The sequence below is a fragment of the Moschus berezovskii genome, chromosome 7 (assembly GCF_049115385.1).
Source record: "Moschus berezovskii isolate FMDL1 chromosome 7, NW_MosBer_1.0, whole genome shotgun sequence".
NCBI classification, from domain to species: Eukaryota; Metazoa; Chordata; class Mammalia; order Artiodactyla; family Moschidae; genus Moschus; species Moschus berezovskii.
The window spans coordinates 62,955,069-62,972,963 of record NC_142466.1 but is presented as its reverse complement, the minus strand read 5'-3'; the positions used below and the strand labels follow the sequence as shown (position 1 = coordinate 62,972,963).

Here is a 17,895-nt window from a genome sequence, read left to right as displayed (position 1 = left end):
GGATGGCTGACGTGAAGTAAATGAAAGGGCAGCCCATGGAGAGTTGCAGGTGGAGAGCCTCCTCAGCAGAGAGCTGATGTCAGTTCATGCAAGGAGGGGAAGGCAGTGAAATTCTGAGGGAAGACAAAGGCTAACGGATTTAGCAATTAAGAGGTCATGAAGTAAATCTTAAAAGAAAGGAAGATTATTCCAAGTTTAGAGATGGTGTTATACATTCTTAATGATAATTTCCTTGAAAAGATATCCCTTCACTCCCCTCCAGAATAACTAATGATTTTTAAAGAGCCTTGAGAATTTAAATAGTTAAGAAACCAGGCACATAATTTCTTTTGAGGTTTCCAACATGACATTCTTCAACTCAACCCCAACCTCTCTATGAGCACCTACTATGTTCCTGGAACTCCCTGAGTTAAGAATGTCAAGAGTCTCCTTGCATTAAGGGCATAATGCAGCCCTCTGTTTACTATTAAAATATACATATATATATATATATAAATACATACATATAAATGAGACTTAAGACTGGAAAAAAGAAAGTTCTAGTACACACTTATTATCAGATTTCAACAAACTCTGATGTATAGCTAGCAAAGAGTATTGGAATGTGTAATGAAAGCCAACCTTTCCAGAAATGAGAAAGGTGCAGCCTTGAAAATCTATTTTTTTCTCTATCCAATTAAATGCATCAATACTCCTTATTCACATATTCTGATACAGACGTCATGCTGAGATACAAAACCAGGTAAGATGTTGGCCTTGCCTGTAAGTGGCTTATAATCTAGGAAGTATGATGAGAAAAGTATAAAATGGGTTACAATATCAGGTACAAGACGGAAGAATGAAGTTCTGTCGTGGTTCAAAGAGCAAAAATAAAGCTTATGTTTCATGAAAGACATAGTACTGGAGATGGATTTTAGAGAATGGAAAGACTTCACCAAAGAGGAAGATGGAAAAACTCTTCCAGGTGGAGGGAAACAGCTCTAAAATGATAAGGGGAAATGATTTTGGGAAGTCCTGGATTGGTTTTAATTCAGGAATTCACTAATTCAGCAGTGACCCAACACAGTTAAGTGGTGAAGGAGCTAGCTTGATAAAATCTCTCTCTCTCTTCCCCCCAGCCTCTCTACCCTGTCTCTCTCTCTCCCTCTCGGCAGATGAAGCTATAAAGAGCTACTACGAGTGGTCTCCAAAGGAGATGGTCAAGAGAAAGGAAGTTTGGACTTCCTGACAGAACTATACTTCAAACAATTCAGACATCTGCAAATCGACCTGTTTAAAACATGTGTATTGAGGATGCTATTTTATTTGGATCATCATATTTGGATGAAAACCCAGCACAGCTCAGAAGGTTCTTGGCGTTCCCACCTGTACTTCCTCCTCCCTCTGTGAGAGGCCCAGTTCCATAACATCACACTCATCACTTCCAAGCTGCATGACACCTTCTCCAAGCATCTGATGGCTCCTAAGACTGAACTAGACCCTAAATTCACAAAAAAAGGTCTGGTTGTTGCACTCCATGCAGCATTCGATAGGACAGAGAATTGGGTTCTGGGAGCGTATGAACCCACTAGCAGGTTAACCAGCCAACAAATAAAACTTGAGAGTTTACTGTGTGCCAGGAATTGCTCCTATTTTGAAAAATCTTGCTTTATAAAAACAAATAAAAACAACAGCAGAGAAGAATTTCTGAATCGTGAGCAGCTTAAAATCCATAAACCTGAGACTTTTTGTTATGGCTGAAGTCACATGCAATAATTAGTGCAATGGTTTCAACTGAATACTTTTATATTATTTATAAAAGTCTCATATAAGTAGCATGTGAGAAAAATAGTCCACTTCTGGCTGATGTAAAATTAAACTCTGTTGTCATTTCAGTTACTTATTGAGAGGAACTTCTGTTAATTCAACAGAATAAGCAAAAGGACCCAATGTGAATTAGCAAGTAAATGCTATTTTATTCATTAGTTTGGAACATTCATTTAATTATAATTTGTGATAATATCTAACTATTCTGTTAAAAAACAAAACAAGGAGAGAGATGCACAAATGTTTCAAGTCCTTCTAAAGAAAAGCAGTTCCTTTCTGTATGTGGTGAAGAAGGCCTTTAGGTGATTTATTATGTTTTATGTTGTAACACAAAAGATAGTTTTCCTGCTGAAAAACATGCACAAGTGTCACAACTCTCCATCCTGTGATCCAGAAGCCATATTACATCATCTCTTCTGTAAAAACCTAAAATAAAATTATTTCTCTCTATATGCATAATAAGTGCTAATTTGTATGTCTTGGTGCCATGTTAAAGACACACAGAGATAGGAAGAGGGACTCTAATATACTCAGTCTAATCTTCTTACGGTATCTCTGCCTCCCACTATGTTCTATTGCATAAGCAATTGAAAAACTGATAATTACCTGGGCAAAGCTCAAGAGGAAATGATGCAGCAGGTGACTGAATAGTCACTGTAAACCAAACACTGTACTAAACCTCTATCATATCATCTCATCCTCATGCCCTTCTTATCAGGAAGGTGCCAGCCCTGTTTTTAAAGATGAGCCAACTGAGGCTCACAAAGTTGAGAAACTGCATAAAGTCAGTTCCTTCCTAGTGTCAACTGGCAGAGTCAGAATTCAACCTTGGATCTATCACACTCCAGAACCCAACCCCTAATGAACATACCATGCTCTCTTTGGGGTTTCCTGATGTCATTTGCCAACTGAATTAGGTGTGACTTGGTAACTCCAGGAACAAAAACTCTTAAGCCATCCTGCTACCCACCACCCTTACAGAAAGGGTGATGCACCACCTCACCTGGCAGTGGTTACACTACAGCTCTGGGAACACCTGCCTGGTGACTAAATGGTAACTCCACACACATACCTGAAAATGGACCACACCACTTCCCTCAAGAAACCTCTCCATCTCCACAGGTTTATATGAAACTTGTTGGCATTCAGTTTATTTGATTAATCCCTTGACTTTGTTGTTTAGTCACTGCTTGAAATAGACCAAACTTTCACCTTCAAATACACCAGGGTTCTTGGTCAATAAGACTTGTCAGTCAATCAACAACTATTTGCCGAACACACACAAATACACAGAATTTTATGGTAATTGATATTTATACCGTCAACTCTCAGGAACTCAAAGTCTAGTTTGCCTTGACTCGCTTATTAATCAGTCAAATATTTACTGAGCAACCTGGCTATGGAACCAGTATTGTGTATGACGCAACAGGGAAGTTTAGGGTAGAGTCTGCAGAGAAGTTACAGAGGAAGAGCCAAGAACATGAAACATCAGGTGGAAAGTGAAGGAAGGGTCAAGGTCAGGCACGTTTAATACTGTGGGGCCAGCAACATGGGGAAAAAAAAGAAGACAGGCAGGAGACAACAGGGTGACAACTAAATGCCTGAGTGTACAGCAGTGAATAAACAAGCAACAGGAGGTCAGTGAAAGGAGAGACTGGCACACATCTTCAACCATTTGTTGAACAAGCATAAACTGTGAGCACCAAAGAGCAGAGAACTGTGCATAGGCAGTAATAAAAATTAGGTGCGGTGGATTAAAATGAAGGAAAAGGAATGACACATGGGAGAGATCAGAACGTACAAGAAGAGGCTGGAACAACTGCTGTGTGTGTTTCACCTTCATGGCTGGAGGGGGCCATGACTGTAGAGGCTCCAAATACCCGGTTCACAGGACAGGAAGTCAACTGAGCAAGCCACCTTTTCCAGAAACACAAATGAGCTTCTTTCTTTTCAGCCTTTGAAGTTTGGCATGTCTTTTCCTAACATGCTCTAATTTTGAGCATCTAGGTTTGCACATGACTGTTTTCCCCCAATAAAGAATTGCCTTGAAATCAGTAACAGATGTAGAGAAGATCTGACTACTAGAGATGCCCCAGCAATTTGCATTTCCACATCAGAAGCTTGAGATTTTAAATTGAAAATCTAAAACCCCACCCTCATTACCTCTTCCCTCGCGCTAAAAAAAAAAACACTATTCTGCAAAAAAAAAAAAAAACACCCCATAACAAAAAACCCTTGCAAGCTGAAGGAACTTGCCAACACTGCCCAGTAGTTCTCAGAGTCTAAAGGGCCAGTGAAGGCCCAGACACACAGTAAGCACGAGGCAGAGCTTGGTACTCACGGCTTTCCTCCTGGAATGCCTGTCAGGTTTGGAGGTATCGCCGGCACACGCATGTGATGGTGTGGATCAAATCCAACCTAAAATTGTTCCCAAGCAAGGCAGAAGAAATAAACATAGTTACATTAACTCATTTCATCCTACTCAGTACCTTTCCAAATCCTAGGAGAATAGATGCTTTTAAAATGCGATTTTAGAGATAAATATACAAGTATTCATTGATGAAATGATAGGAGGATGTACATGATTTCATGGTCACATACTTAGGGGTGGAACAAACATTAAAAAAAACCCACTATTATCATTGAAGCTCATGATGCAAATAAAGGGATCACTATATTTATTATATTATCTGCTCTACTTCTGTAGATTTGACTTTTTTTTTAAGGCATATAACACACAAAAACTGCCCCTATCTTATAAAAGGAAATGAATCATACAATATAATGACATGCAGTTTAATTTATAAATAAGCACAGGTTGCTCCATAGATACCTCAAGCTATAAAAACTACCCTAGGCAAAAATACGCATGGCCATTTTCTGAGCTCTGAAATACTTTTATTCTGTAAGAGTTCACAACATACCACTGGTGATCTCCCGTAGGCAGCGGCTGCGGCAGCAGCAGCAGCAGCCGCGCTCATCTGTGGGGAGATGTTATGCAGCCCCGCGTAGGCAGCTCCAGGGCTGGTCAGCTCCCCATTCATCCCCGCGTGTGGCACAATCCCAAACGGGGTTGGGTATGGACAAGGTACTGCCATGGGGGTCCTTAGGCTTGAAGCTACAGACCCAAACAGAAGGGAGGAGAAAAACCAAGGACACACACAGGAAATAATAATAAGGTCTAATGAATACAAGGGGTAACACACTGTTACATATGTTAAGAAATAGGATCCGCAATTCAAATAAACTTATTTTAATGTTCACAAAACTCATTCAAGCTTTCATCAAGGTTCAAACATTCACCTTAATTTACTGAACACCTACTATGTGTCAGACAGGGTAAGTGCCAGGTGCTTGATTTGGACTAAAAAAACTCACGGCCAGTTCATGCTGATCATTGTACTCTTAATGTATTACACTCTTTAAATTGCTATAATTTCTTTAAAAACAGGAAGCATAAATATGTACAGAAACTTTTTTCTGACTAACCCAATGGGTCGACTCCTGGCGGTTTTCCGGGAACCGGCCTCAATCCGGGAGTGGAATTACTGCCTGGGGTGGGTGCATCGGTTCGTGGAGTAGGGGTACTGGACTTCGACACAGGAGTAGTAGATTTTTCATTCTAACAAGAGATGTAATGGAATACACTGGTAATTAGAACACAATTTTACCAATTATGTTAAACATTTGAAAAGGTAAAGAAGAAGGAGAGAAAAAAGAAATGGAAAAGATTCTTCAGCGTGGGCCTTTCTTTTTATTAGTTAAGAAGAGCTAACAAAGAAACAAAAAGTGTTCCCTGAGACCACAAAACCAATGTTCGGGAGGACATAAATCAAAGCTGAATTTGGGGCAGAGAAGACCATTTCCAGGAAACTGGTCTGAGTCAGACAAAGGCTGACAGTTCGCGATGTCCTGATATGACTGGCCACTTGCTGGTTGCTTTAAGACTGAGTGGTTTCATTGGGTTCCTGATGGATTGTTCATGCCACAGGAGGCGTCCCTGGTTAACAGGTCCCCTTAAAAAAGAACCAAGCCTGAATCATCACAGAGATCAGCACAGATGAGCTGTCACTAACAGGCCGGAAGGACAAAAGAAAACAACAGAAATAAACTAAATGCAGCCCTATACCAGACACAGCCTCCAAATTTGCAGACAAACTGAGGAATTTTCTTTCTTTCAGCTGTGAATTCAAAAGGCTATTTGAAAACTGAATTTTTTTTAACACTATGTTATAAGGAAATAACTGGTGAGGAAAAAGGAAGACACATCACATAAAAATGCAATTAACGACACAGCCACAAAAGACGGGGCTGCAGGGAGATTATCCTGACTTGCAAGCAGTTTCATTTTTTGCATTTGTGATTTGTGGTGCGACTCAAGACAGACTTTTATAAATGACAGATAACTTTTTAGTTAGGAAGGGAAAATTACTACAATCATATATAGCTTGGTAATTCAAACAAAGCTAGCAACAAAATCACATCCAAGCCAAAAACTAAATTTACCATAAACCACAGATGACAAAACCATCTCTGTAACCCCGATGTGTATATCTTCATCTTCACTGAGACATGTTTCACTACATTTCCCCATGTCCTTCCCCCATCCTTACGAAGAGACTCACAAAACAAACATCCATCACCAACAAGTCAGTGAGCCCACTCTGTTCCAAAGTACCTTTGTCAATTAAACTTGAATACTGAACATATACATATACTTAGTGATCAAAGTCCTATGGAAAAATGAAGAAAAATAAAATTTTAGAAATAATTAAAACTAATCATCTGAAAACAGGCAATGCAAAGAAAGACAGTGACAGTGAGGAAAGTGTCAGTCGCTCGGTCGTGTCCAAGTCTTTGCAACCCCACGGGCTGTAGCCCATCAGGCTCCTCTGTCCATGGGATTCTCCAGGCAAGAATACTGCAGTGGGTTGCCATGCGCTCCTGGGAATCTTCCCGACCCAGGGATCAAACCCATGTCTCTTATGTCTCCTGCACTGGCAGGTAGGTTCTTTACCACTAGCGCCTCCTGGGAAACCCCAAGAAAAATGAACAACTGCTTACAAGGCTAAGTTCTTTGGATTTGGAGGAAGGAGTACTGCTGGACGATGCAATCGAAGCTGGACTGATGGGGGCATCTTTCTTGAGCAGGCGTGTCTTGTCCAGGCCATTCTCTCTCGGGGAATGTGCTGGGCTCCCTCGAGGTGACGATGGATCCTACAAAGGAACGTCAAAGGTATCAAATACAGCAGAGCACATTCACAATGCCAGAGTACTTGGTGTGGACGTTTCAAGCCAAAAGTCTTCAATAGCTTAGGAGCAAAAAATGTTCTGAAACAGACAGTAAGACTCATCAAATTGCTGTAGAAAATATTCAGTATCGAGGTCAATAAAAATACTACAAAATTTATCATATTTACTTTAAAACAGCAACAAAAATAAAAACTCTACAAATTTGCAAGTAACTTGTCAAGGAGACCTGTAGACTGACCACAGATGTCTGGTGTGCGTTCCTGTTGGTAACAGAACATATGTGCACTTCATAGACTAGAGTAACAATAAAAAAGGATGTGTAATACACAAATTTTTCAGATAAACAAATTGTGGGTCCCTTTAAAAATTAAGAAAACATTGTGGACACTGATTGTTGGGACACTAGTCATTGTTACAACTGGGTAAGAGCAGGAAGTCAAATAAGCCACAAACATACCTCATTGGAAACGTCAACCACCAAGTTGTCATCACTCTTCTCACCATCGCTGTCCTGCATTGACAATTGAGAAGCATTATCTCCTCCCCCAGCAAAAAAAAAAAAAAAAGCAGCCAGATTTACCTTAGGTAAAGTCCAGAGTAATTAATTCCTCACATTTTATAAAAACGAACTGCACCAAACAGTGCTAAACACTCTACAATGTACTGTGTTCTTTACTCCTCGTGATGATGCTATGAGACAGGTAATAGGATAATTCCACTTTAGTTGAAAGAAGCAAAGCTTGTGGCTTGTTAGTCTAGAGTGTCAGGTGCCACCTGGCCTGCCCCTGCTACATAATACAGCCTACAGATGGGTGGGACTGTTCTGTCAGTGTCTTTCAAAGACTGGGTAAGAAGCCACAATTTTGAATTTGGGAGGTTTCACATGGAAATTCAAGTTCTTGGCTTCTTTTGAGCCTGCAGTCTTGCAGGTCCCCAGCACCAGAAGTGGGACGTGGTCAGCATGCCTCCACACCAGGGAGTCCCATCCCGCTCGCTCCCTTCACTGATCTGCAGCAGCCATCACTGAAGGGAAGTGAGCTTTGGTCCACACTAGGAACACACCCAGATGTTTCTGGAAGGAACATTCCACCAAAGCATGCTACATTCCTCAGCACAGGAGGCCATCCAGACATTTTAACAGGCTGTCTGTGATTTTACATTTTCCCTTACCATTTCTAGCTGGCCACAGAAAATTCAACCACCTTGAAATGTATCGAGGGAAGCAAACACACCTAACAGAAATAATAGGGAACACAAGTCCTCCATCGGTTGCCAGATGAAACACTGTTTCCTGGCTCATTCACCTGCAAACACAGGCCTTCAGTCAGCCAACTGACACTCAGCTACAATTGTATTAACTATTTTCCTCTCCCAGAATGTTGTTATCTTGTGGTCGAGTTTTGGTTGGTAATATTAAGAGGGTAAAAAGGCTGTTGATTAAAAAGCAAGATAAAATGCCTCTCCCAAAGCAAAGGCGAGTGAACCTACATAACGAGCTGCAATCTCCTTTTCTTCAGTTTTCTGCTTTTTGCTATCAGAGGAATAGTCTGTGGAGTTTCTGTGCTTCTCAGCACCTCGGAAACTGGCTGATGGGGATACTGAAGAGCTCTGGAATTAGAAAAAGAAGCAGAATTGAGAGATGACCAGTCATTTAAAATCATTTTAAAATCACATCATATTTTTATCTCCCTTGTGCTCTTAGGATACGCTCACCAAGCTGTTAAGAGGAGACAGGCCTCCCCCCGCCCACTCTGAGTTGATACGTGTGTGCGCGCGTGCTAAGTCACTTCAGTCGTGTCAGGCTCTATGCACCCTCATGGACTGTAGCCTGCTGGGCTCCTCTATCCATGGGACTTTCCAGGCAAGAACACTGGAGTGGGCTGCCATTTCCTCCCCCAGGGGATCTTCCCTACGCAAGGACTGAACCTGCATCTCTTACATCTCCTGCATTGACAGGTGGGTTTTTTTTTAACCACTAGTGCCACCTGGGAAGCCCACCCTGGGTCAGTAACAGCTATGAAAAGATCACTCCCTAGTGGTCAGATGTGATGATGGCAACTCCTCTACTAGCTCCAGAGGCAGGGGTGCAGGGTGGGAGTTTAGAGGAGGAAGACTGAGGACTAGTAAGTGGGTTCCCATTGATAGGGGATGAATAACTCTAAACCCTTCCTTCCTGTATCAGTCCGTCTCAAGGTTTTATACGATTACTCTAAATGTAGGAACCACGCACGGTAACTACTGCTACTCAAACATTCACTCTTATGTTTGGTGGCAGAAAAGACGGCAGGTATTACCTATTAAAGGCTGAAGACAGAAGCAAAACACTACAAGTCAACTTCATAATGTGTACTGACAGCTTCTTGACTATGATCTATGCCCACTGAGTTCCAATCCTCATTCCCAGGCCATAAGACTTGCTTCAATGCTTCTGCTTTGCTTTCCTACCTTGACCCAATGCAATCAGGCTTTTACAACCATTATGCCACTGAGATCATGCACACAAACACCATCTGTGAGCTACTACCTACCAATTTAATGCAAACCCCTATATCTAGTTTTTCCCCTTTCCAGTCTATCCTCCACATTTCTGGGATTCTCAAACAAATCTCTTTCCAGAGATTCTCACCCTTCCTTAAAAATGACAAATGGTGTCCCACCATCCACAGGGGCAAAAAAAACCCCAACTTCTGAGTATAGCTGTCTTTCAAAGTCCTTCACTCTCTGCCCCAATCCAGCCCAGGCCTGGTCTCAGAGCTCTCAGCATGCTGCTGCTCCACCTTATCCCATGCCTGTTGTCACTGCACTGGGAGCCTTTTTTTTTCTCCCGGCTTTCAAGAATGTCTTCTCTCAGTTATCTTCCCTTTGAAACCCTCTTTCATCATTCTTAAGAACCAGCTCTAGCTTCACTGTCCGATACTCCCTCAGACAGACTCCATCACTCTTTGCGTCCCTAACGTTTTATTCACCCAGTGGAGCACTCGCAGTCAGCTGGTACCCATTTGCTTACAAGGTCCTTCCCACTCCAGGCTGCGGATCCCCAGTGATGGGGGCACCCAGCACAATGAGTGGTACTGAGCTGCCAAGAATTTTTCTTTATGAACAGAAATGACTATACAACCCCTCTGCACACCTCAATCATAATCCAAAATTCATGTGGTACATTCCTTTCCAGAGGGTCCCTTGGCTAAACAAATCCATAGGAGGTCATTCAGTAGAGTAGGCTCTGAGGCATGATGCCCCTCAGGTCTGGCAACGTGGCGGCTCCACCCCTTCTTTGCCTTACTCCATCATATACTTCTACACCTCTTCATCCTACTAATGTGGTGTTTTACAACAAGAAGAAAAATGAGTACATCTGTGTATGATTCACTGAGTCTTTTGATTCTGATACTGTCCACTGAACATTATTGCCACTCTTTCAAAAAGGAAAACTTGATTTTTAAACAATGACAAAATATTTTCTTAAACATTAATACTAAATGGTAATGTTTATTGGCACACATGTACAAATAGCTTTTTCTTTTTAAACTGGCTGTTTCAGGAACAGTGGGTAGCACTTTATTTGTGAATGTTACTGTAGAACAGAGTTCTACATGTTGGGAGTTTCCCGGTAGAATGCTAAAGTAGTTAATTACCACTAGCACTTAAAGGTTAAGCTGACCAATAGGCACTGGGGCAATCAGCGATGTTCTAACTATATAACTGCTCTAGAATCAGACTGGACTTGGCACGGACTCTCATCATGAATCTAACAAGTGTACCATTCCGCCACTGGAAGGCCATTTGGACTTTTGCTAGACGTGAACAGGAGAAACTGAACACTGATAAAGACAAAAATCACGATTTTACAACAAAAGCTTATTTTTATTTCTCTACTGTTATTTTAAAAGCGTAGCCAGTTTAGGTATTCCCTAACTTATTACATAAGAAACTTATCAGAGTTGCATTATTATGCTTTATAAAACTACAAACTTAGAAACATTAAACACAGATCTTTTTTCCTTACAGTTAGATCATGTAAATATACTAGCAAATGTGTCATGAACAGAGTCACACTGAGAAAACAGTGGCCAATTTGGAGAGGGCAAAATATCTTAAATGTGAATGGTTAGTAAAAACTTCTAAAAAATAAAACTAATAACCTAGAATTAAAGAACAGAAATTTAATTTAAAAAAGTAAACACATATTGGTATATTGAAAAAAAGAAGGTAGATGTCTAATAAAAGATAAAGAGGAGGGAAACAAAGTGAAAGTAAGAAAAAATAATAAAATATATGAATCCTATTACATGGAAATCCTAACTGCTTTGGTAATAAAAGAGAAGCTTTAAAGTCAGTTATCAATCCTGGGTGTTCATTGGAAGGACTGATGCTAAAGCTGAAACTCCAATACTTTGGCCACCTCATGCGACGAGTTGACTCACTGGAAAAGACTCTGATGCTGGGAAGGATTGGGGGCGGGAGGAGAAGGGGACGACAGAGAATGAGATGACTGGATGCCATCACTGACTCTGTGGACATGAGTTTGAGTGTACTCCGGGAGTTGGTGATGGACAGGGAGGCCTGGCGTGCTGTGATTCATGCGGTCGCAAAGAGTCAGACACGACTGAATGACTGAACTGAACATTATAAATCACAGTAGCTCAAAATAAGAAAAATTCTAGATCCTAGTCTGAAATCCAGCCTGGACTTTACTAAGGCTATTGATCAAGTCAGTTGCAAAACTGCTGTTCTAACTGTAGTTCGTTCAGTGCAGGAATTAGTTTGGGTCAGGGACACTCGGGGGAATTTGTCTATGATGGTGGGGGGTGGGGAGGACAGAGAAGACAGGCTTAAAGCCAGGTAAGACCCTTCACTGATGTCATAAGCAAAGCCCTGTAGCAACTGAAAAGGGTGGCCCCACCCCTTCATCATGACTCTTCTGTCACCTCAAGATCAAAGATGACCAAGTATGAGAAAGAGTTCTATAAAGCATTCCTCCACCACCAAAGAGGTGGTGGTGTTATAATCAGCTAATTATAATAACAGGTAGCACAGATTTTACCAGTAGGCAAAAGCGTCTCTCTGGAGTCAGACTGCCTGGGTTAAACATCTTCTCCTTAATAGCCCTGTAGCCTCGGGGATGTTGTTCAGTCTCAGTCTGCAGTCAACAACACCCCAACCACTTTCTCAACCAGGGTGCTCTGAGGGCTAAGTGAAAGAAGCCACATAAAGCACAGTCCCTAGCAAATAACTGGCCTCCACATTATTTACTGCGGAGTTAGTGTGGATCTTCTATTTGAAGCCTCACATGAGGACTATTCTAAGCATTTGGGTAGAGCGTCCAAGGGGGAGCAGTGGTGAAGAATCCACCTGCCAACTGTAGGAGATGCAAGAGACGTGGGTCTCGTCCCTGGGTCGGCAAGATCCCCTGGAGTATGGAAATGGGAACCTGCTGCAGCATTCTTGCCTAGAAAATCACACGAGCAGAGGAGCCTGGTGGGATACAGTCCGTGGGGTCACAAAGAGTCAGATAAACTACGTACCCAAGCACACAACAAAAAGCATTTGGGTAGCACTGTCTCTTAGCATAGATATGCAGATGGTCCATAATGATAGGGCTCCAATAGGCTGCTATTAACTAAAACACATCTCCTTTCAACAATCACAGTAAGGTTTTGGTGTAATACTTCAGGCAAGATTATAAATACCACCTCCACACTGGACTTTCTAATTTGACTTCAAATGCATTTCAAGCTAACTTCACTTTCCAGTGGCACAGGTGCAGTGCTCAGATGTCCCTGCCAACTTACAAAATCTCAACTGGCAAGAATACGCCAAAGGTCGAGCAGACAAAAATGATCAAGAAAACTCATGTTATGGTTTTTTTCCTCATCAGCTGCAACTTTCAGATACCCCATCTACTTGGTACCAAAGGGTAAAGCTGCTTTCAACACATAAGGAGGATAATTACAGGGCAGAGAGAACCATGAAAATCTGGCCAGGGTGACTGCAAGTCCTGGACTGTCCCCACTTTACACCTGCTGTCCAGGTCTCTTTACTCTTAACACCAGCCCACTGAGAGAATGAATATACTGCTACTCTTCACTGTAGTTCTTTTAGCACAGGAATTAGTTTAGGTCAAGGCAATTCAGGGGAAGTTTGTTTATGGCAGTAGGGATGGGGAGGACGGAGAAGTCAGGCCCAAGGGCCTTGGTGATTGTTTACTGATGCCATGAGCAATGTCCTCAATCATCAGTTCCTCTGAAGAAGACTGATGTCTCAGAAACAGATTACTGGTGACTTTCTACTATACAAAGACCAAAGTACAGATAGAGATCAGCAGGGGTTCTGCCCACCCTTCCTTCCAAGCAGACCGGCCTTCAGGAGGAGCCCTACCATCCCAGTCACACAGACGTAAGCGTGGCTCCTAGTCCTCAGAGCATTTCACGGTTGTGAAACACTTTCAACAATTTCTGAAGCAAAGGGAATATCCTGAATAAACTTCTATACCAATCTAACCATACCACCTCCCAGTACATTTCTGATTGAGGTTTTATTATACAGCACCATGCAAAATGTTTCTTTTCCTGTTCACAGAGCTCTTTTTAACTAACATTTTAACATTTCTTATCTCATTTATAAAGTAATAACCAGGAGAAACAGAGAAAATAATCCTCAAACAGGAAAAATTAAGTATAAAACTTTAAAATGAAATTTATTTGATCAAAACACACATGTCTTACATACTGACTCATAACACATGCAAATTTATGTAAACAAGCTTAAAATTTATAGCATCCCAGTAGTGAAAAGCCTGAATATGGTAGGGCTCTAAGCCAGTCATTGGTTGTCAGTTTACTGCTCATTACAGTAAGACTTTTTTTTTTTAATAACCTGCCTGATTAAGGAAGTCATTAAAAACACAATCTGTATATAACCCTTATGGAACTTGCTTTTTTCAAATTAACATAAATCAAAATTCACCTTCAAAAATGACTAGGACTTTCGGAAGACTGCCCTCGTTAAACAAGATTTAATATAATCTCCATGTAAAGTAATGAGTCAGTTCGTAATAAATGTTTCACCTTCTGTAACATTTTGTGAACAACACGTTCTTTTAAAATGGTCTACTGTCCTCTTTGTCTTTCTGCCTCTCTCCTGGTAAGAAAAACTCGATTCAAGATTCTTTTGCAGATAATCAAAAGTCCATCAAATCAGAGGAATAAATAAGAAAAGAGGCAGTAACCACAATGGTCATGCTATCGGTAACCAAGTCAAATTGCTATGGGTTGGAGGCCATTTGCTGTGTGACCTTGGACAAGTGACTGAACCTCTCCAATCTTCCATTTCCAGTGGGCAAAACGAGGATAACAGGAGCTTCTCCTTAAAAGGTGGTTGTGAGGATTAGGGGAAACTATGTGTTGTGAACTGTCTGCAGCTCCATGAAGAGCTATTACCTCTTTGGTAATGCTGCAAACACCACAATATCTTTATTTAGTTCACGGAAACAGTGTCAGACTTTATTTTTTTGGGCTCCAAAATCACTGCAGATGCTGATTGCAGCCATGAAATTAAAAGATGCTTACTCCTTGGAAGGAAAGTTATGACCAACCTAGATAGCATATTAAAAAGCAGAGACATTACTTTGCCAACCAAGGTCCGTCTAGTCAAGGCTATGGTTTTTCCAGTGGTCATGTATGGATGTGAGAGTTGGACTGTGAAGAAAGCTGATCGCCGAAGAATTGATGCTTTTGAACTGTGGTGCTGGAGAAGACTCTTGAGAGTCCCCTGGACTGCAAGGAGATCCAACCAGTCCATTCTAGAGGAGATCAATCCTGGGTGTTCACTGGAAGGACTGATGCTAAAGTTGAAACTCCAAAACTTTGGCCACCTCATGCGATGAGTTGACTCACTGGAAAAGAGTCTCATGCTAGGAGGGATTGGGGGTGGGAGGAGACGGGGATGACAGAGAATGAGATGGCTGGATGGCATCACCAACTTGATGGACATGAGTTTGAGTGAACTCCGGGAGTTGGTGATGGACAGGGAGGCCTGGCGTGGTGTGATTCATGGGGTCACAAAAGAGTCGGACGCGACTGAGCAACTGAACTGATGAACTCATTTGACAAGTTATTTACTGAAGACCCACTAAGTACAAAATACAAAGATGAATAAAATACCTCCCCTGCCCTCCAGTAGGGTTCCATAAGTTAAAAATACTTAGGATACACAGAAGTCCTACATATTTTCTCCTTCATGCAGCAGAATCTATAGCAATTCAATACTTAGTCATTCATGTTTTGCTTCCAAGGTTTCAGCATTATGTATTACTTGGTCAGGAAAAAAAATGCCATAATAATTTATAAGGTATCAATAAAACTGATTTTAAATTAGAACATTATCTTGATGTCCTCTTGGGGTTTCTGGACTGTTATTTCCTCTTCCTGGAATAAAGCTGTTGGTTCCACCCCAGAAATTTCATTAAAGACAGCTACTTTAGCTGGCCAGCAAAGCTGCTGGGGCATGATGCTTTGACACCAAAGGTACAGGTTTTATACAGGCACCTAGGCTTTCTCTCTTGACAGCCACTGTCTGCATGTGGTCCAAATTGTAGGTCACATGTGGAAGCAACTGGGGAGATGAGAGGAGCCAAGTACACTCCATGACCACTGATGGAGAGAGTCCAAAGCACAGGATGAATTTATTACCAGAGATGGCACAGGATGAACAATCTCCCAGAAACCATAATAAAAATTACCAAGTACACACAAATATTGCACAGAAGTCACAAATGTCTTTTAAACTGTCCAATCACCCCCAAAACACTTCATGCCCTTCAAATTTAATGAACTGCCTCAAGGCTTGCAAGACCTAATATTCCTATGTGCATCTGTCCCCAACCAGAATTTGCTTCCCCTCATTTATGTAGATTCTATACATCTTATATGCAAACAGTATATAAATTAGTCACATGCAACTGCCACCTTCTTGTGAATTTTTTTTTCAGTATTGTACCTATAAAATATATCCTAAATCATTCATTCTCCAAATGCCTTATAATCAATGTTACTAGGTCTTATTGACAAATGTGATGTGGTACATGAGTCTGATTGCCCTAAAAACAAATGTGGGGGAAGTGGCTGGCAAAATATTCCTTCCTGAATTTTCTGAGAAGGTGAATTGGCTTTAGACCCATTCCTGTACTGTGTGCTCTGTTCTTGAATCGAAATATCAACACACTTCTAACAACTGCTTGGAAAGAAGCTCAAATAGGGTAGGTGCTCAGAGGAAAAAAGTGATTCAGATTTAAGACTTGGCAAGCTGTATCTTAATGGACCAGAAGCCTCATTTAAGCAACTATCAAAATTTATTGGAAAAGAAAATCTTTTCATGTTGCTATTTTTTTCCCAGTAAAGTGTTTTAGTCTATTAGAAAGGCTAAACATTTTTTTTCCTCCAAAGAGTGTTAACTCCACAGAGCCTCATATATATTCTCATATATTATGTATGCAAATATACTCCATACAATATCAGAGGGCAATTCACCAAGAACAGAGAAGGAAACAACAGTGTATCAATTTAAAGGTAGGCTTCCTAACAGTTTCAAGGTTGCTAATCAGAAGTGCAAAATCTAGATCTTCATACCACTTCAAAAGGGCAACAGTTTCAGTGATCACTTAGCCAATCTGGTTAACATCCTTCATTAAAATATCAAAATGAACTGTATTCTAGAACAGAACTAAGAGAAACATAACGTTAGCCATATGCTCCTTGGAAGAAAAGCTATGACCAACCTAGACATCATATTAAAAAGCAGAGACATTACTTTGCAAACAAAGGTGCGTCTAGTCAAAGCTATGGTTTTTCCAGTGATCATGTATGGATGTGAGAGTTGGACTGTGAAGAAAGCTGATCATCGAAGAATTGATGCTTTTGAACTGTGGTGTTGGAGAAGACTCTTGAGAGTCCCCTGGACTGCAAGGAGATCCAACCAGTCCATCCTAAAGGAAATCAGTCCTGAATATTCATTGGAAAGACAGATGCTAAGGCTGAAACTCCAATACTCTGACCACCTGATGCAAAGAAATGACTCACTGGGAAGATTTAAGGGAGAAGAAGAAAGGGACAACAGAGGATGAGATAGTTGGATGGCATTACCAACTTGATGGACATGACTGAGCAAGCTCTGAGAATTGGTGATGGACACGGAAGCCTGGCATGCTACAGTCCATAGGGTCGCAAAGAGTTAGACAAGACTGAGCAACTGAACTGAACAGATATATGTATTTCCAACTTCCCTGGTGGCTCAGAGGTAAAGAACGCGCCTGCCAATACAGGAGACTAGGATATCATCCCTGGGTCAGGAAGATCTCCTAGAGAAGGAAATGGCAACCTATTCCAGTGTGCATGCCTGGGAAAGTCCATGGACAGAGAGGCCTGGCCAGCTATAGTCCACAGGAGTCTCAAAGAGTCAGACACGACTTAACATGCATGTACATATATGTATTTAATTTTTTTCCAGTAGCCAGAGTTTTACAAAATTTAAAAGAAATAACTAAGACTATTTTTAACCAGATTAATCAAACCCAATGTATCAAAAAGTATCATGTCAACTGATAATCAATATCAAACTTATTAATGAAACATTTAATTTTTTTAAGTCTTTAACATCTGATGTGCATTTTATATTTACAGTATATCTCAATTTGGACTGGCCATAGTCCTGGTGTTCAATAACACACATGGCGTTTGGCTATCATTAGATGATACAAGTCTAAAACATCTTCAAGTCACAATAGGAATTAATCCCAATTAATACAAATTTCTGATCTGGCCGCTGTCTACCTTCTCCAAT

At 41.0% G+C, this 17,895-nt stretch overlaps 1 protein-coding gene across 6 annotated transcripts in view; it reads right to left on the bottom strand.

Moving 5' to 3' along the window:
• The window catches only part of TLE4 (TLE family member 4, transcriptional corepressor), a 153,542-nt gene that overhangs the window by 11,267 nt on the left and 124,380 nt on the right, over window positions 1-17,895 (bottom strand). For all 6 annotated transcript variants that reach the window (XM_055426929.2, XM_055426930.2, XM_055426933.2 and 3 more), the window contains 6 exons: window positions 8,548-8,667; window positions 7,517-7,570; window positions 6,871-7,023; window positions 5,296-5,428; window positions 4,731-4,924; window positions 4,148-4,224 (listed from right to left, as the gene is read on the bottom strand). In XM_055426929.2, the coding sequence (XP_055282904.1) occupies window positions 4,148-4,224; window positions 4,731-4,924; window positions 5,296-5,428; window positions 6,871-7,023; window positions 7,517-7,570; window positions 8,548-8,667 (731 nt within the window). The remainder of the gene's footprint in view (window positions 1-4,147; window positions 4,225-4,730; window positions 4,925-5,295; window positions 5,429-6,870; window positions 7,024-7,516; window positions 7,571-8,547; window positions 8,668-17,895) is intronic.